The sequence below is a fragment of the Vitis vinifera genome, chromosome 16 (assembly GCF_030704535.1).
Source record: "Vitis vinifera cultivar Pinot Noir 40024 chromosome 16, ASM3070453v1".
NCBI classification, from domain to species: domain Eukaryota; kingdom Viridiplantae; phylum Streptophyta; class Magnoliopsida; order Vitales; family Vitaceae; genus Vitis; species Vitis vinifera.
In genome coordinates this window covers 195,486-212,321 of record NC_081820.1, presented here as the reverse complement: position 1 = coordinate 212,321, position 16,836 = coordinate 195,486, and the positions used below count along the sequence as shown (strand labels likewise).

The 16,836-nt window shown below is 35.5% G+C and overlaps 1 protein-coding gene across 3 annotated transcripts; it reads left to right on the top strand.

Annotated features, from left to right (window-relative positions):
- The first annotated feature begins 273 nt into the window (after positions 1-273).
- LOC100266486 (uncharacterized) lies at positions 274-16,821 on the top strand. 3 transcript variants are annotated; one of them, XM_002264009.5, is made up of 14 exons: positions 274-510; positions 636-732; positions 843-907; positions 1,114-1,391; positions 1,483-1,557; positions 1,642-1,700; positions 1,823-1,958; positions 3,484-3,580; positions 3,692-3,758; positions 8,320-8,418; positions 10,327-10,416; positions 14,236-14,390; positions 16,104-16,205; positions 16,330-16,821. In XM_002264009.5, the coding sequence occupies exons 4-14, from the start codon at positions 1,139-1,141 to the stop codon at positions 16,475-16,477; spliced, it is 1,281 nt and encodes a 426-aa protein (XP_002264045.2). In that variant the 5' UTR covers positions 274-510; positions 636-732; positions 843-907; positions 1,114-1,138; the 3' UTR covers positions 16,478-16,821. The 3 variants fall into 3 exon arrangements, with proteins under 3 accessions (XP_002264045.2, XP_059589752.1, XP_019081717.1); XM_019226172.2 differs by lacking the exon at positions 274-510 and having other exon boundaries at positions 535-732; XM_059733769.1 differs by lacking the exons at positions 16,104-16,205; positions 16,330-16,821 and having other exon boundaries at positions 315-510; positions 14,236-14,394.
- The last annotated feature ends 15 nt before the right edge of the window (positions 16,822-16,836 follow it).

The window sequence follows — 16,836 nt, the reverse complement described above, 5'->3', positions numbered from 1 at the left end:
TTTCTTAGTCAACAATCACTCAAGTAAAAAGATTGGATGAGTTGCTATGATGCCTTTTTCCTAGTCTCCAAACGCAATCATATAAAGATGTATAAATTTAGATTTTGGTTTAGTATTAATAATTTTGTACAAACTCAAAGGAATTTCTTTTGTTGAAGCCGTCCATCTTGCAACCTGCAACTTGGAGAGATGCCAATCCAATTGGGTTGAAGGCGAAGAAGCAAAAATGCATACGTATGCATAAATATTTTCTCATAAACCAAACAGTGAAATAATAGTAACAATAATGATTAGATAATAATAATAATAATAGTGGAGCATACTAAAAACAAAGCCAAGATAATAAAAATGAATCAAAGTGCATCAGTGCATGGAGGGTCTCCCCACAATCTTTCCTTTTCAGTAGTGAGTAGTGAGACAGGAGCACAGATCAGCCTCTGTTCCCTTGGGATCTCCAAAATCTCAATTCCACATTGACCGTTGAGCTGAGAGTATCAGATCTTTAAAAAGGTGAGTTGGGCTTTGTTTCAAAGCTATATTTTATAAAGTTATTCTCACCTGTTTTCTTCACTTTCAATTCAACCGTGTGTTTCTCCCTCCCTTCCACTCTCTCCCTAATGGTTGAAAAGTTGCAGATATTTGGTGGGGTTGATCAATTATCAACGGACAATAAATAATTGAGCATTTTTCTTCTAGGGTTTTGATGGGTAGCTGTTTTCTTGTTCAGAAAAGGTGACCTTCCTGAATTGCTTTTTCTGGGTTCATCTCTTGCTTGTGAGTTGGGTTGCTTTGCTTTTTCGTTTTCCATGACTGCAATTTGATTTTTTTTTCTTTTTATGCAGAAGAGAAAGTACTAGAGTGGGCTAGACTCCAGTTTTTGACTCGTAATAGGGATATTTCAGTTGAGGTGAGCAGAGTTAATGTTTATTTATTGAATTTTTGGACTTTTCCTGCTCGTGAGTTGCTTACTGCTTTGTTGGTTGGCATTTAATTGTTTGAGGGCGTTGTCTACATTCCTATAATTGAATTTCGGACCTCGCCCATCATCAATGGAGAATTCAATGTATGCCCAAATCTTAATTCTGGTGAGGTTTATTTGATTCGGATTTGCAGGGGGGTTGCCTGTGAGTTTGAGGATATGGGATGCTTTGTGTCGACGCCAACGGATACTGGTGGAAATAGGAGGAGACCTGGAAACATTGGGGAGGTTTCTGTGTTTATTCCGGGCTTTCGGATTCCTAAACCCCTCGATTTCTCCAAGTCACTTGGGGATCACTTGTCTAAAAATTTACTGGAACGTTTGACTGCTCTTAGAACCCGAATTGTTGTGATGGCCGGCCATGAAGCACCAACAATTACACGAACAAGGAGGAAGACTGCCACCCAACATGGTTTGTTGTGGAAATGCTTGAAGTTCTGTCTGAGTATTTGGTAAACCTGAATAGTCATGTGTCTGATGCAATTGATTATTCTTATATGCAGGGGGGTCAACATTGGCCGATCTTCTGCAGGCACTTGAAGATTACTTGCCCGTTCTTTTGGGATTAGTCAAGGATGGTAAAGCTCGGGTAGTGTCATTCCTACTAGGATGTATATTCTGTTCAAGATAAGTTGTGATTGTTAGTTATTTGTGTTGTGTAGGAAGCCAGCTACAACATAAAGTACAATTTGTTTGGGTTAATCAGGAGGATGATGCAGAGGTGGGACTAATATATGGGTTTACTGTTTGTTACTTGTCAAATTTTATTTTTTGTTTTTGTTTGAGGTCTCGTTCTTTCCCTTATGGGAGTGACGGTTTTGATACAGATTGTTATCTTTTCAGGAAACAACCATGTCTAATGCTTGGTACGAGGTTTTGTCGGTTTTGCACTTGATGGCAATGCTATTGTTATCACAGGCAAACTTACTGCTTCTTCCACGAACATCTTCTGATGGTTATCAGCCAAAAGTATCAGAAGGTAGGCATTTTATTTACTGCAAAGCTTTATGCTGCAAGCAACCTTGTTGTATAAAATTAAACCTTTTTTCTTTAGTCTTTATTCAGTGCACGAAGCCTTGGACTTTAAAATGAGAATTCATGTGATGCCAGAGTTGTTCTCCATTTAATTTGGGGCTTTTAATACTTGAAATCTGCATTAGTTCTATAAGCTGAATTATGATCTTTACTTAGAAAGTTCTTTTTTGCTACTAAAACTGAGTATTTATGGAACCTTTTTTTTCCTGCTTGATAGGCTAACTGCATACTTTGAGAAAATGATATTAGTAGACATATACTGATGGCATATAAGAAGTATTGATTTATGCTTCTTCCTAGGTTGGCTTGGTATACTTGACAGATGAATTGTTTGTTAATTATATCTACTGGATATTTTTATTGATGGCTTAGACTGGAAGATTGAACACTAGGGCTTTTGTTTCAACAACTCATCCTCATGTTCTGTTTGGATTATCTAGGGAACATGAATGCTTTTGAAGATGTCTATTAGTTTTGTAGAGATTTTGTATTCAGCCCATAGGATAGGGCTTTCAAAATACTTTATACATGGGGCACATGCAGCAGAAAGAGGGAAAAAGGGAACGGTTTCTTTGTTTTTTATTAATGTGCTTTCCCATTTCTGCAGAAATGTTGTATTTGGTATGTCAACATCATTGATATGAAGTATGATTCAAAGGCTCAGTTATGGCAAGGTTTTCACGAGGCATATGACAGTTATGGATTTCTTAAAGAAGATCCGACAGTTCTTTTGATGATTGTAGAGAAATCATAAAAATATAAAAAACCTTATACTGATCACCTTACTGCTAATCACGTTCTAAGTTGGTATAAAAAACACAATAAGCAGTATTTTCATCAAGGCACAATCAAATGGATGAATTTTTGTACATTAGGTACATATTAAGCTATAAATATAAGTTACGAAGGTTAAAAATGAAAACTATGTCTAAAGCATGGTCACATGTTTAGAAATTTTTATTCAGCCAACTAAATAGAAAATGAAAAACCAATATTAAAGATGGAGTTATCATATGACCTGGACCAAACTCAACGAAATGAACTTTTGATCAGATTAGAGTTTAAAGCCAACAATGAAAGAAATCGAAATTGTTGAATGATGATTATGTATTTTTTTTTTTTTTTAAAGAGTTCAGTTGACAAATAAAAGCTATATAACTAATTTTGTGGATTGAAACCTTGCTTCACGACTTGATTTCTAATTAGAGAAATAGCTTTGAAGACTTAATAGATGCCCCTAAAACTTGTTTGCAAATCTGAGAAATAGTATCCCCCCTTCCATCTGTTGAGAAATTATCTATAGGATTTGTCATCCTAATTGAGCTGCTTGTAGGTCTCTTAGATAGTCTGGCTGAGCTTCAAATTTGCTTTCATGTATACATTCATTTTTACCTTTGTGCTTCACATGGATTATCTTATTTCTGTTGGGCATACTACAAGAATTCTCATTTTCTGTCATTTTTTAACAGAGAGCAGGCGAGCTTCCATTGACATTTTCTTGAAGGCAGCAGGATACTTGGATTGTGCCGTAAAACATGTTCTCCCGCAGTTGTCTTCTGAACTCAGGTTTTTAGATGCGAGAGTTCACTGAACACTAGTAGCTATGTATTGCTATTACAAACCCCTTCATGATTTGAAAGGTTATTCATGCTTTCTTGGTTATTGCTCTAATTATAGGAGAAATCTACCAGTAGACCTAGCAGAAGGAGTTCTACGAGCGCTTTGCCTGCAAGCATTGGGGCAGGTACTAGTTTACTCTTCGATGGATATTATTGATGAACTCTTAGGGTGTATATATTTGAATATAAAACTTCACACTGAATGTGGACAGGATTCAATAAACATGTAAACACTTGCTGCTGTTCCTAACATCTGGTCTGGCTGTCCAGCACCTATTTTATTTTCTTATTTTCTCTTAAAATAGGACTGGCACATATATCAATTGCTGAGTTTGTAGTATAGGGTGATAAGGACGACAAGGTTACTGGTTCACTTTATTGCCTGAGTCAGAGAAATAGAGATATGATTATGATTAGAAGTGAAATGCAATACCTCAAATGAAATAATTTGAATCTTTGGATTCTGGATTTGGACTGTTGTCCTCACTGTAGGTGACTTGGTTTTTCCTGAATAGAATGAAAGTCACCTTGTCAACTGAAATGAGATAAATTTTTCATTAAATTTATCAACTTGGTGCACAGCATAATTTTTTTTTTGAACTTCACCCATAGGGCCAAGCTTTGGTTTAAAATTGGGAGTTGGAATTTCAGACAACTTACTTCAATCTTATTCTCTAAGAACTGCAAGATATACTAGTTATTGTCTCCACTGTTTTGATGAACATGGGAGATATAAGCGTTCCTTATTCACAATTAAGCATCACACTAAGAGGAACATCTTGGATTTGGTTGAAGCCTAGTACACGTATTTTCACAGTTCTTTCTTTTTGTATAGCATAGGTAAGTTTTGAGCTTAGTATGTCCCATGATTTTAGGTATTGGGCTTGGTTCACAGTATCAGTGTGCAGTATTGGCAATACAACATGATTTTGGCCTGTATGCCATATATGAAAAAAGGTATGCAAAGATAATCAAAAAGAAAAATTGTCAAATCGAAATCGAAGGCACACTTTGAAATTATGAAATGGGTAAGAATGGTCACTAGAAATTTTATGATTCACAAATTCACTACATGCATGGTTTTTCTGGTCTGTTCATATAATCATGCCTGTCTGTTGACTGCATGCTGGAATTTTCTCTATTTCTTTTTCTGTATTGCTAATTAAAAGACATCCGTATATAGTTTATGTTTGTGGAGTTTGTGTTTATTTATTTATTTTTTATATATATATATTCAAAATAACTTTTGAGATTTTACTTGAAAAGTTCCACATTCCTTGTATTTTTTTTCTGTGGAGAAATTGGTTGTTGTATACAAATTGGGTTCAACATGTGCTTGCTTTGCAATGTTTTTCAAAGTCATTGTTATGAACTGTTAAAGTCTGACCATACTTTAAGGTATTGGGGCTATAGTGTGATTTGAGAAAATATAGTAATATGGACAAGATAATTAGCTAGCTCTGGTGGTGTAAGGATTTTTTTTTTTTTTTTGGGTCATTTCCTTCTCTTGTTGGAAGAGCACACTGAATGAAAGACTAATTGCATTGCATAAAAATGCTACTTGGGAGTTAACTTCATCACCCCTAAGGAAACAAGCTGTTTGGTGTTGGTGTTTGTGTGCCATTGAGTACCAACATCATGGAACAACTCAGAAATTGACGACTAGTCTAACAACAGAGGTATGCACTTATGAGTGTTGTTGGTTGTGTACCATTAACTATCCACTGGTGTGACAATTAATGAGTTGAGAGCATTGTTTTTCAAGGTCAGTGTAGTTGTTGTTGAGTATACATATAAAGGTACTGCTTCAATCACTTTGTGTTTGTGTGGTTAGAGTTTATTATTCTATGTTCTGTTAGGGGTATCATTTAAATCTTGTTTTCGAACTCACTAATATAAATAGATGAAAGGTATAAGAAAGTGAATAAGACCAACCTAAACCTCTTGCATATTCCTTTGTTCCCTTTCTCCTCACTAACTCTAAATATCACGAGTTTATTGTCAGAGCCAAATTTTTAAGGAGGTCATGAGTTCCAACTTCATTGGTTTATGTCATAGCAGTATAGGTCTTTTGGTTAAATTGGTACCTTAACATGATATTTTTTTCATCAAGTTTAACTGTAGAATTCATAGGCATATCAATAGGCTGAGCACCCTAGAGGCATGTCAGAAAGAAGATCAAAAACACACTTCCATTGAGATTGCCTTGATGAGAAGGAGCAATCTCAACCCCAAGGAAATAATGAATGCACCAAAGTTTTTTGTATGAAATTGCTGGCCTAAATGTTGTTTCAACAAGTCTGATGGTATTTAAGTAGTACTATCATTCTGGTTGTCTATGGGCATCAAGGGTAGTGGTGAACTTAAAAATCAATTAAATAATCATTTTCATATGAAAATTTAGGGTGATTTAGGATTTCTTTTTAGGAATAAAGGTCCTAGGTTGAGGAAAGGAGTTTTTCTCTCAGAACAGGTATATATCACTGATCTTCTAGTAGAGACAAGAATTTTAGGAGCTAAACTGAGTTGGTGGTCTTATGGATCCTATGTTCAATTTCACAAAGGCATACTGTGAACTCTTAAGAGACCTGGGACAAAATAGAAAACTTATGGGAAAATTTAATATATCTATCATTGACTCAACTTGATATCACTTTTGCTACCTTTGTAGGTTAGTTCTGGCATAATCCTCCTCAACTCCATTGGGATGTGGAGTCATTTTGAGATGTCTAAGAAGGCGTCTTGTATCTCGACCTTTTAACAACGAGTATATTAATGTTGATTCATGATTGGGCTGGTGATCAATTTATAGGTGTCAAGATCATGGTATAATTTCAGAAAACTATTAACATAAATAAGATCATCAACACCTCTATTTTTTTGTGGATCAGAAAGATACAAGAATTTTCTATTAAATAAAAAGACCAAGAAGGATGGGCTGTCCTTCAACAATATACAAATATGATGAAAACAAGAGAAGAAATTCCTTAAAGAGAAGCACGGTCATGATGCAGGCTTTTCTCTGTCTCCTTTTTTCCTTTCTATACGCTAACAATGTTCTCTATATATGCTTGGTTTCTTATTACTTCCTGCTGTATTTTGAAAGAAGCAATGTCTTACCTTGATTTGGTGAGATCCAAAGCTGCATATTTTTGAAATCTTTCTGTATTCTGTTGTTGCATATGGGTCTGGGAGTTGGCCTGGGCCCATCTCTCATTAATTCAGCATTAGAGTGAAGAGTGGTAATTTGTAAAGGTGCCAAATATTAAAAAAGATAAAAAAAGAAAAGATATTGATGCTTTGCATGTAGATGGGCCCAACTTTGAATATTTAGTAGAGTTGAAGACAGAAATGTTTCTAGACCCAAGAATGATCTTTGATATTTCTGTTCAGCTTAACCCGCCAAGATAGCCTAGTTGGTTAGGGCAAACATTGGGAAGTGTGGTCCCAGTAAGTGGCACATGGACCTGGGTTCAAATCTTGCCACTGATAATGCCCTGAATTTACCCGGTACTGGTTGTTGTGTTGTGGTTAGCACCCCGAGGCTTGGATCCCCATGGAGAGTCCAAAGGGCTTGGTCATGGAAGGTTCCTCAGTTATAAAAAAAATAAAATTTCTATTCAGTTTAATCTGAAGTTATTATTGCAAAATTTTTAAAGAGTATGTAAAAAATACATCTGGTTGAACTTTATTGCTCTGAGAAGTATTGATTTGCTTAGAGGATTGGAAAGAAAAGATGATTCTTACCCTTTGTGATAGTGTTATTCATTTTAAGTCAGGTGCTTGCACTTGGTTGCTAAATTAGTGTTATGTTCTACAGCATAGGCTGTCTGCTTGACTGCATGATGCACATTTCAGGTGAATCATATTAGTATTCGATGAAGCAAATTAACAATTAAGGAAATTTTATTTGATAAAAGGAAATTTAGTTTAAGGAAGAATGGGTCTTCACGAAAATCTAAGAAGAAAATGCTTAAAAGGGCTGCCACTTAAATATGACCAACCACCTGAACAAGCACGCAGATGTTGCCAACCAGAACCAGAACATACGAGAGGAGGGAAGGGTGAAAGGACCGCCCAAGAACATCTCCAATAAGGCAGCTCCTCGTGCAGCCAGCTATCTGCTACCTGGTTGGCTGACTTATGCTTTCACTGAAAAGAGCACATCAGACCTCTAGAAAGGCCAATTATCCTGCAAGGTTATAGCTCGTATCTCCAAGGCCGTGCTCTACCTTGAGGAACATGGGAGAGAGCAGTAGTTGTCTTCCTCCACCCCAAGGTTACTAATTCCCATCATATAGGCTTTTATTTTTCCTTTCAAATAATTAAATAATTAAAATGAACATAAAAAATCTGCCAACCCATCCAGTGATAATTTGGAAGTAGGAAGTCATTGTTGATTCTTTCCCTATGCCCATGTTCCATGGTGTTGATAATATTTCACTTTTCATTCTCTTGATATGTTCATGTCTTTTGTTGCCATTTTCTCACTAGATAATATTTTAGGATTTAATGATTTATTTGGAGACTTTGGTTTTTTATGTTCTCCTAAATAATTAAATCAATGGGATTGAGTTGACTGGTGAACAATGTCTTTCTTAAAAAAGGGAAAAACATTTAATTTAGTTAATTTGGAAACAGACATTACAGGCACTTCACTGATATTCTTTCCAACTTCTGATATAGGGTGTTGATATCCAGCTTGGAATGGCTATTGATAGTACCAAGGCTACACTTGCAGTAAAACGGAGGCTTGCATGTGAGATGGTGAAGTATTGGCAGCAGGTACATATTTGTAATATTCACATCATTGTACCATAAGTTAAAGCCTTTGGGATCTTGCATTAAGCTTTTCCTTCTTCTATCATTGCTCACTTGCTCCCTTCTGCCTTCATGTTTTTTGATTTGTGTATAGAATCATTCTGTTTGCATATTTCACTTGTACTGTGTTTACTTCAGTGCAATCCATGAGATGATGACTTGTAAGCCTCTTTTCTACAACATTTGTTGTAGGGGTTGTCTCGTGTTAAATGATAGGAAACAGCGACATTTTGTTAAGAAGGGAAGATATAGTGCTCCTTCAAGCAAAACCAAGCAGTAATAAGCAAAAGCTGCTACCAAATACCGCCAACCAAACCAAACAACCCACTGACTCCCTATAAAATCATGGTTGGCCTTAGATTCCAATCTGTCCTTTTTTTTTCATGAATTTCCATGTGCTTTAGGAGTATGCTTTCTCTGGATTTCTAAGCAGTCAATGTACCCAAGCAATAGGCTCTGCTGTTTTTCCTTTGTGGCTCTTGCATATGCAAGGAAATGTCATGTTTGCCTTTGATGTTCTCAAACGAGGGTCAGAGATCTTTCTTGACTGTTTTCACAATATAGCATCATGTCTAGAAAATTATCCCAATTTAGGTGGTTAAACTAAGTTAAATTTTCTTAATTAGGTCCTTGGATATCTTGGTTTGGTTGTCTACCTACAAATGAGAACTTGCAGGCACCTCTCTCATGAATTGATTTGGGAATCTATGTTGTATGTTACTCATGATGCTCCTATGTATCTCTCAAAGTTTGACATTTACAAAAAGTAATGGCATGCCCTTTTTTTTTTCCAAGATGGATCTATGCTTGCCATAGAATTTCAATGATGAGCTCCAAAATTGTACTTTTCCACAAGGAAATCTTGAGTAGTAGGCAAAGACAGATGGTGAGAAAAGGGAAAGAAAAATATAGATTATAGCCCCACTATGTTTATTTTGGTGTATTTGGAAGGATCACAATTGAAGGATCTTTTGTGGCTTGGATCAATCAGAATTGCAGCTGAAAAATGCTTCTACGAATTCTTTGTTTGAATGATCTGGAAGATCATTAAGAGATGGGAGCCTTTTTTTCCTCCATAGATTTCATTGATGTTTCGGCTGGTACTTATGGAGTTAAGAGTCTTTTCCTTTTTCTTTTGCCTTTTTGGTCTTTGTATACATCCCATATTCATGGGTTACACTCCCTTTCTATTTATAGAAAAAAAGGACGGATCCATACTCTTCAGCCATAAAAATTCAATGAACTACAAAGTTGAACTTTTCTACAAGGAAATCTTGCCATCAAGCTTGCAAAAAAGTTAGTTTTATTTTTATATGAAGTGGCTTCATGTTGTATTGTATTCTTTCCTGACGAATTTGGACCCAAATATAGAGTGCCTCCAATCTTGATGCAATGCATTGTCTCTTTGGCAGTATACTTTCTCCCATTTGATGACCCTGTGGTTATTATGGGTTTTTATGGTCTCTCTTGCAATGACATTCCTCTGAAAGCGAATTGAAGGCATTTTTAGGCTTCAAATGGATTGGTCAAATCTAGTGGGATGCCTTCTGATGTTAAGAGGTTGATAACACTTGAAATTGTTTCTGATATTAATCAAGGTAGCAAGACACTGACAACTAACCCTAACCTAGCAAAACTAAGCAGGGTTTGATTTGGGTTAAGTGATTTTTGGATTTCAGCAAACTTATCTAGTGTAACTAACTTATTATGGCTTCATATATTTTTTTTCCATGTTGATTACACTTAGAATAAAACTTTATTTGTGTTCCTTATGAATTATTCACATTCTATCATTATGGTCTATGTTTTTATATTAAGGTGCAAAATTTGTTATCCTGAGACATAAAGTTCTCCGTTTGTGCTCTCTTATAGGCTCAAGATAACATTATGAACCTTCCATTAACTAACGGATGGGGGGAAAAGCATAAGCTCTTTGTGAAGTGGAAATATGTTGAAGCAAAGGTATCTTACAATTTCATTTGTGTTCCTCTTTATTCTCAGTCTATTATCATTCATAATTTCTTCCTTGTTGTCCTTACCCCTTATTCTGACTTTTTTTAGTATCATTTACATGTATATCTTGGCATCTATTGAAGGATTTGTTTTCTGGTTGTAAGGTTGCATGGAAGCTTTACTTTTATTGCCTGCATGGAAAATGAGAAAATGATTCTTTAAATATATTGCATTTAAAGGATAGTCTGCAGGAAAAAAGCCATGGTACTCTTAATCGGAGGATATTAGGCTTGTTAGATTAGGTTTCTCGACTTCTTGATGTTGGACTTAATGCATGAGGTGTTGCAGCTGCATTTGGGTATTATTAACCAAGCATGTGAGCAACATTCCTTTTTTGATAAATTATTTCAAATGTGAGCAAAGATGTAACAAAAAAATAAAAATAGAAATAAAAATAAAATCTCAACTATTAGCGATGGACTCTTTGATTTTGCTTTAAGGAATTGTTTTGATGGCCACTTGGGAGGTATCAGCCATACACAGATGTATATATGTTGATGGGGCACAATTTGGATTTGTAGTTCAACACTCAAAAGTACCCAATTGCAAGTCTCTGGATGAGTTATTTTAGGTGTTGAACTCTAGCTTTGGGTGTATAATCCTCATTTGTTCCTATGGGAAGTAAGATTCTGTTTACCCCAACAGAGAATAATTACAAATTGAAGTTGTATATTTTAGAAACTAAAAATCCTTGTTTTGTCTTGAAAATTCAGATATCAACTTGTTGATAGAATGGTTGGAGTGGAGAAGCTTCTGGGTTTTCAAGAAGACAGTGGCTTTTTATATTATTGAGTCAATGACTGACACTTACAGGATATCTTTGTATTTAGTATATCCAAATGTTAATATAGTGGATACCATATTGCTGTTGCCAAGTTGTATTGGTGTCCAGGGATTCCATGACCAAGACCAATACCAAACACCATGTTGGGGAACTACTCATCTCCTCTCTGCAGAAATGATTTTGACTGTTGAGGTATCTTCTAAGGGTAGTGGTTTTGGGGGAAGCAGTGGTACCTCATGACAGAGTGAACACAAACAAAATCTTTAAATTGGAAAACCATATTCTGATATGTGCTTCTTGTGTGATCATAGTAGCTAGATCATCTCTCACATTTCTTTGAAATATCAGTTTGGATTGTGTTATGGCTAAGGATTTTTCACATTGTGAAACTTAAGTGGGTGCTATCCTAGAATATAAGTTCAATGTTTATGGTTTGGGCTTGAGTTGTTGTTAAGGTTGATAAAGCCAGATCCTATGGTTTTTATTCTTTCTTGGCTTGATCTGGACCACTTAGGTGGCAAAAAACTTTCATATCTTTGAGGATGAGTTAAACGGTGGAGAGTTACTATGGAAAAAGGTGGGTTTCTTGCATCTCTATGATCTTTAATCAATGGAAATTCAAAGAGTTCCTTTCGTGAGTATCTTAAGATATTGGATATTTGCATTAGGGATAGGAGATCTTGTCTCATTCCCTGAAAGGATTGGGTTAAATAGAATTTTTATCAATTTTTTTCTAGAGAACCCAGCCAAATTGTTACCAAGGGAGTCTTCCAAGAAGATCTGTATATTCTAGCCTTGAGTTAGGGAAGCAATCCACGAGACATGGAATAAATTGGAGACTAAGAACAACTTCTCAACATTGTTAAGCCTCTTTGTATTTGGGTTTTGGGAGGATCAGGGAAATAACTAATCTTTTCTCAAGAGTGGAGATTACCTTTAAATAGGTCTAAGGGCTGCTAAAGAGACTGGAATCTTGCCAGGAGAGGAACCATTGCTCTTGAGGATTTTAGAGTGAATTTCTGCCCTCTGATTTAAGGGAAGGCCTGGGTGGCTGGGGCTTGTTTGTTTTCTTGTTTTTCTTTGTACTTGTCTTTTGTCTTATATGTTTTTTAAGGATGTTTTCTTCCTCATGTCCTCTCTCTTAAGAAATCCTCGATTCTCTGAAAAAGAAAATGAAAAGAGATAGTGAACCACTTTTCTTAGAATTGAGTATTCTCAAATACACATTGGAAATATTTGTGCCAAAAGGCCAAAATATTCACTTTGAAAAAATAACCACCATGTGTGTGAAATTATAAATATAACCTCAAATGAACCAAAGTATCCCTTATGTTTTTTTTTATTTTATTTTATAAAAAGTGCTTTGATATGAAACGAGTATAAAAAGTTTGGGGGAGGATATTTTTGTCCAAAAAGGTCATTCTTCTTGTTTTGAAAAATTGGAGGCCAATTTTACAGAATAAGGTCATATTTTGACCCTTTGAATCAAATATCCCTGTGGATTATAAGTGATGAAATTTATGTAAACTGAGAGAACAATTGAAATGCCCATACACTTCTCCTGGTTACTTTTCAAGATTTGGGAATGGCATATTGCATCATGCTACTGAGAGATAGTGGAATGGATGTTTGAACTTTGGAATTTTTTATCATCAAACCAGTGAAGCAACATAACATGGTTAACACCATGATTGATTTCTAAAGTCTGACTTTTGAGGATACTCATTCAGCTGTAGATGAACATAATTTTCTTAAGGGAATATTCACTCTGAATTATTTTCTCTTTGATGGTGCTTAAGTGGCAGATTAGAATCTTTCTTTTAATAGAAGAGATTATTACCCATTGTTTGTCTCTTCTATATTTACTTTTAACATTTGAAATAAGACATTAGCCTTTCCTATGGTTTCATTATTCGCAGAAACCTGCATTCCGATCCAGAATTTGCTTAACATAATTATTTTACCCTTCAATTAATAGGACATCCTATTTTGTTTAAGAAAAGGTATTCCAGTTTTCTGCAATTCTGTATAGAAGAGAAAAATGAAACCTCAGGGAAGTTTTGTGTCCCATTTCAAACGTGAGTGGAGGCCCCTATAATTTGCTAAGCTTTAGGAAATGTTTTCATGCTCTTTCCTTTCTTTTGGTAATAAATTGTTGGCATCTGAATGCATTCCTTCTATAAGAAGGTTTGCATGTGAATAGCGGAAATGCAGATATAGAGCCACACATTAAATTTGAACAGGATGTTCTATTAGAATGCTCCACAATGTGTTATGTAGCTGGTGTATGGAGTATGAACATGAAGTGGATTGGATGACAATATTTTACTTATATTTAAAAAGAAACCTTTTCCTAAAGGATTTAATATTTTAGTTTTTCACTGTCATTGTCCTCTAGATCAGGAAAACTGTTTGCTATTGATCAGGATGTATATATCTGAGCAAGATGGTTTTTTCTTTTTTGTGTTTTCTACTTAGTTAAAAACTGTTGCTTCAGTACATAAAGACAGAGAGTTACTTTATCAATAACGTGTGCTCATGCAAACATGCAAATTATTGCCATATCACACGATTAAGGGTGAGAGTAGGCGGTTGTAACTGGACATTGGAATGCACGTTTGTGAACACTAACTTGCCTATATTCTCTTTTTTAATCCTATTTCATGCTGGAATATCACTTTCAACTTTTATTAGTTAGAAGTTAGAATTTGTGAGTTTATGCGGGAAGCATCTACTTACTAGAACATGAGAAAAGATGTAAGTTATTGTGTTAAACATCCTGGTTTCAGCTATATATTTAGTAATTAATTTACTGAAGTTTGATCACATATACTAGATTTATCTGATTAATTTACTGGTCTCAGCATGGTTCCTCTGTTTCTTTTGTTTTTTGGTTTTGAGATCTTGATCAGTACTGTGCTTTATTTTGCACTTTTCCAGCCAAGAATGATGCAAGACTTTTTTTCATTTTGGTTTTTCCTCAGGCTACAGCATATTACTATCATGGTCTAATACTTGATGAAGGAAACACAGAAAAATCTCATGGGATGGCAGTAGCTGCTTTGCAAGCGGCGGATGAGTATCTCAAAGAAAGTAAGAGGGCATGTGAGGCCTTCAACATGGCTCCTCCTTTGTCAAGGTAATGTCATTTTTTTTTCTCTCATGTCTGCTGTTTTTGATGTAATTTCATAAACAACACTTCTATTGCATCATGAATCAATATCTGAGACTAAAGTTTCCAAACCAGCATCTAAACTTTTAAGAACTTCTACGTTCTCATTTGTAGACACTTCAAATTTTTAATGAATTTAAAAACTATCTTAAAAGACATTTTGAACAAAATCTGTTTATGAGAAAGAAAGAGAGGAAAAGCGCGCGTGTGTGTATGGTAATATTAATATTATCTGAAACAACATTTGTTGCATCATGAATTAATATCTAAGACCAAAGCTTTTGAGCAAGCAGATAGACTTTTTAACATACATGTTTTTATTTATAGACAAGTGTGTGTCTGTGTGTAGAGAAAGAGAGAGAGAGTTCTAACTTAATTGAGGTTGAAGGACTGAGGCATGCACATCCAGGTGCCTTGAACCTTAATGTATGGGGCTTATGCCATCTATTTTTCATCATTCTAATGGACTATGTGTTGCAGATCATGATATCAACCAACTGTAAAATTGAGTATGCTTGGGATATTCTTTTTGTGGAATTATTGTAAATGGGATTATGGGGGGTTCTCTAGTATGCTGTTTTGGAAATTTGTGTCCTCTATGTTTATTTCTTTTTTATTTTTTATTTATAATTTACACACACACACACACACACACACACACACACTGTTTTACACTTGGTTTTATGTAACTGCAAACAGGCCAAAGAAGGTGTTTTCTACAATTTGAAAGTTCACCTTCAGGTTTTCATTGCATTGCTGTCTTTCATGACTCATAGCATGGAAATGCCATTTGTTGGGCATCTCAAATCATATGTTCTTATTTATGTCATTTTATTTGATATTAATGTATGTTCATGTCATAGATTTCTGATATTAGATCTTTGTCAAGAGTCCCTGTCCACATTTTGAACGCTTTAATGTGTTTCCTGTTACTTCTCCTTTTCCTTAAATGTAAAGAGTTTTTCTCCACTTTTCTCTGTCCCTTATATCTAGAATTTAATTGAGGTCATGATACTCTGTTTTTCTTTCCAAACACATCTATCTCTTCCAGAATCCTCATTTTCAGTATTTCTTGGAGCTATTATCTGTAAGAACGTCATTGTTCCACCAGCAAGTTGCTTTAAGATGATTACTGTTTTTCCTCCAGATTCTCCAACTCAAGTCCTTGTCCATCTCCTCTAAATACTACTCCCAATTTCAGTATGGATATGTGATCATCTAATCTATGTTGCATCTTTAGGCTCTACATGGACAGCCTTGTAAGCGTTAGAGGTTGACCATTTAAAAGTTTATGAAGCTCCTAGTTTATCCACTTGTTTGTTAAACATGCATCTTATCATAGTATGAGATGCATGGGCAGATATGTTGTTGTATTTGGCCATTGTTATAGGAAGAAATGGATAATTGGAATGTACACACAAGATGCTAGGCCCAGCACCCAAGTGGCTCTCCCTTAGTGGTTTCATTTTCTCCATTAGAATGATCTTAGATGTATTTTCTGGTCTTTTCTGGGCCCTGTATCAAGTATGTACTTTGAGTTGTCTATAATGATGAACTATCAGATAGGTATGATGATCCTACAAGAAATTCTGATACCACTACAGAGACCATGTAAATGTGCTTTCCATGGGGATTTGTTAGTTTAGGGATGTACTTACCTAATTGCCATTTTTGGTGCAGAAATCCACCTCTTTGGGGAACCATGAAGTATCTATCTGAGAAGATTCCTAAAGATACTTCTAGCAAGGTTCGCATCAACCGGGATCTATACTCGCATCAAAGGTAAGTCTTTCTTTGGTGTTTTGGCGTTTAACTCTATGCCTGTTGGCCATTACTGGAATGAATGAATGAAATGAAGCTGGAAAATCATTCTGTGATGAGTGATACTGGAAAATCTTGACTGCAGAATCATGGAGACAGCACCACAACTGCCTGATTTTGCTTTGGCCCTGAAACCCGATGATTACCAACTTCCTCCAGTGGACCCTTCTTGGAACGACAACATAAACAAGGGGCAAAGTGCCACCAACCAGCTCAAGACTGACAGAACATAAGCCATTGTGATATTTTTCTGGGTGCCACTCTCAAACATGAAATTGCAAGCAAAACAAGGCGGAGTATTCTTCAATTGTTGTGTGTATCAAAATGTCAATGTTAACTGTCCTTTTTCTTTTCCCAATTCTATTTGTTTCCTTTCCCATGAAATATAATAACTTTGATAGAGCTTTGTACAAGTCCATGTTGTGTGTAAATTAAGAATTGCTGGGAAAGGGGATGGTTTTCTTTTGTCATATCCCAAATAATGTGTATACCTTTTTTGTTCATTAAGGTGAGCCAAAGTGAGAACTTTCCATTTGTTTTTGGTAGAAAAGCTTTATGCATACCATTCTCTGTTGTATGATGGAGTCTCCAG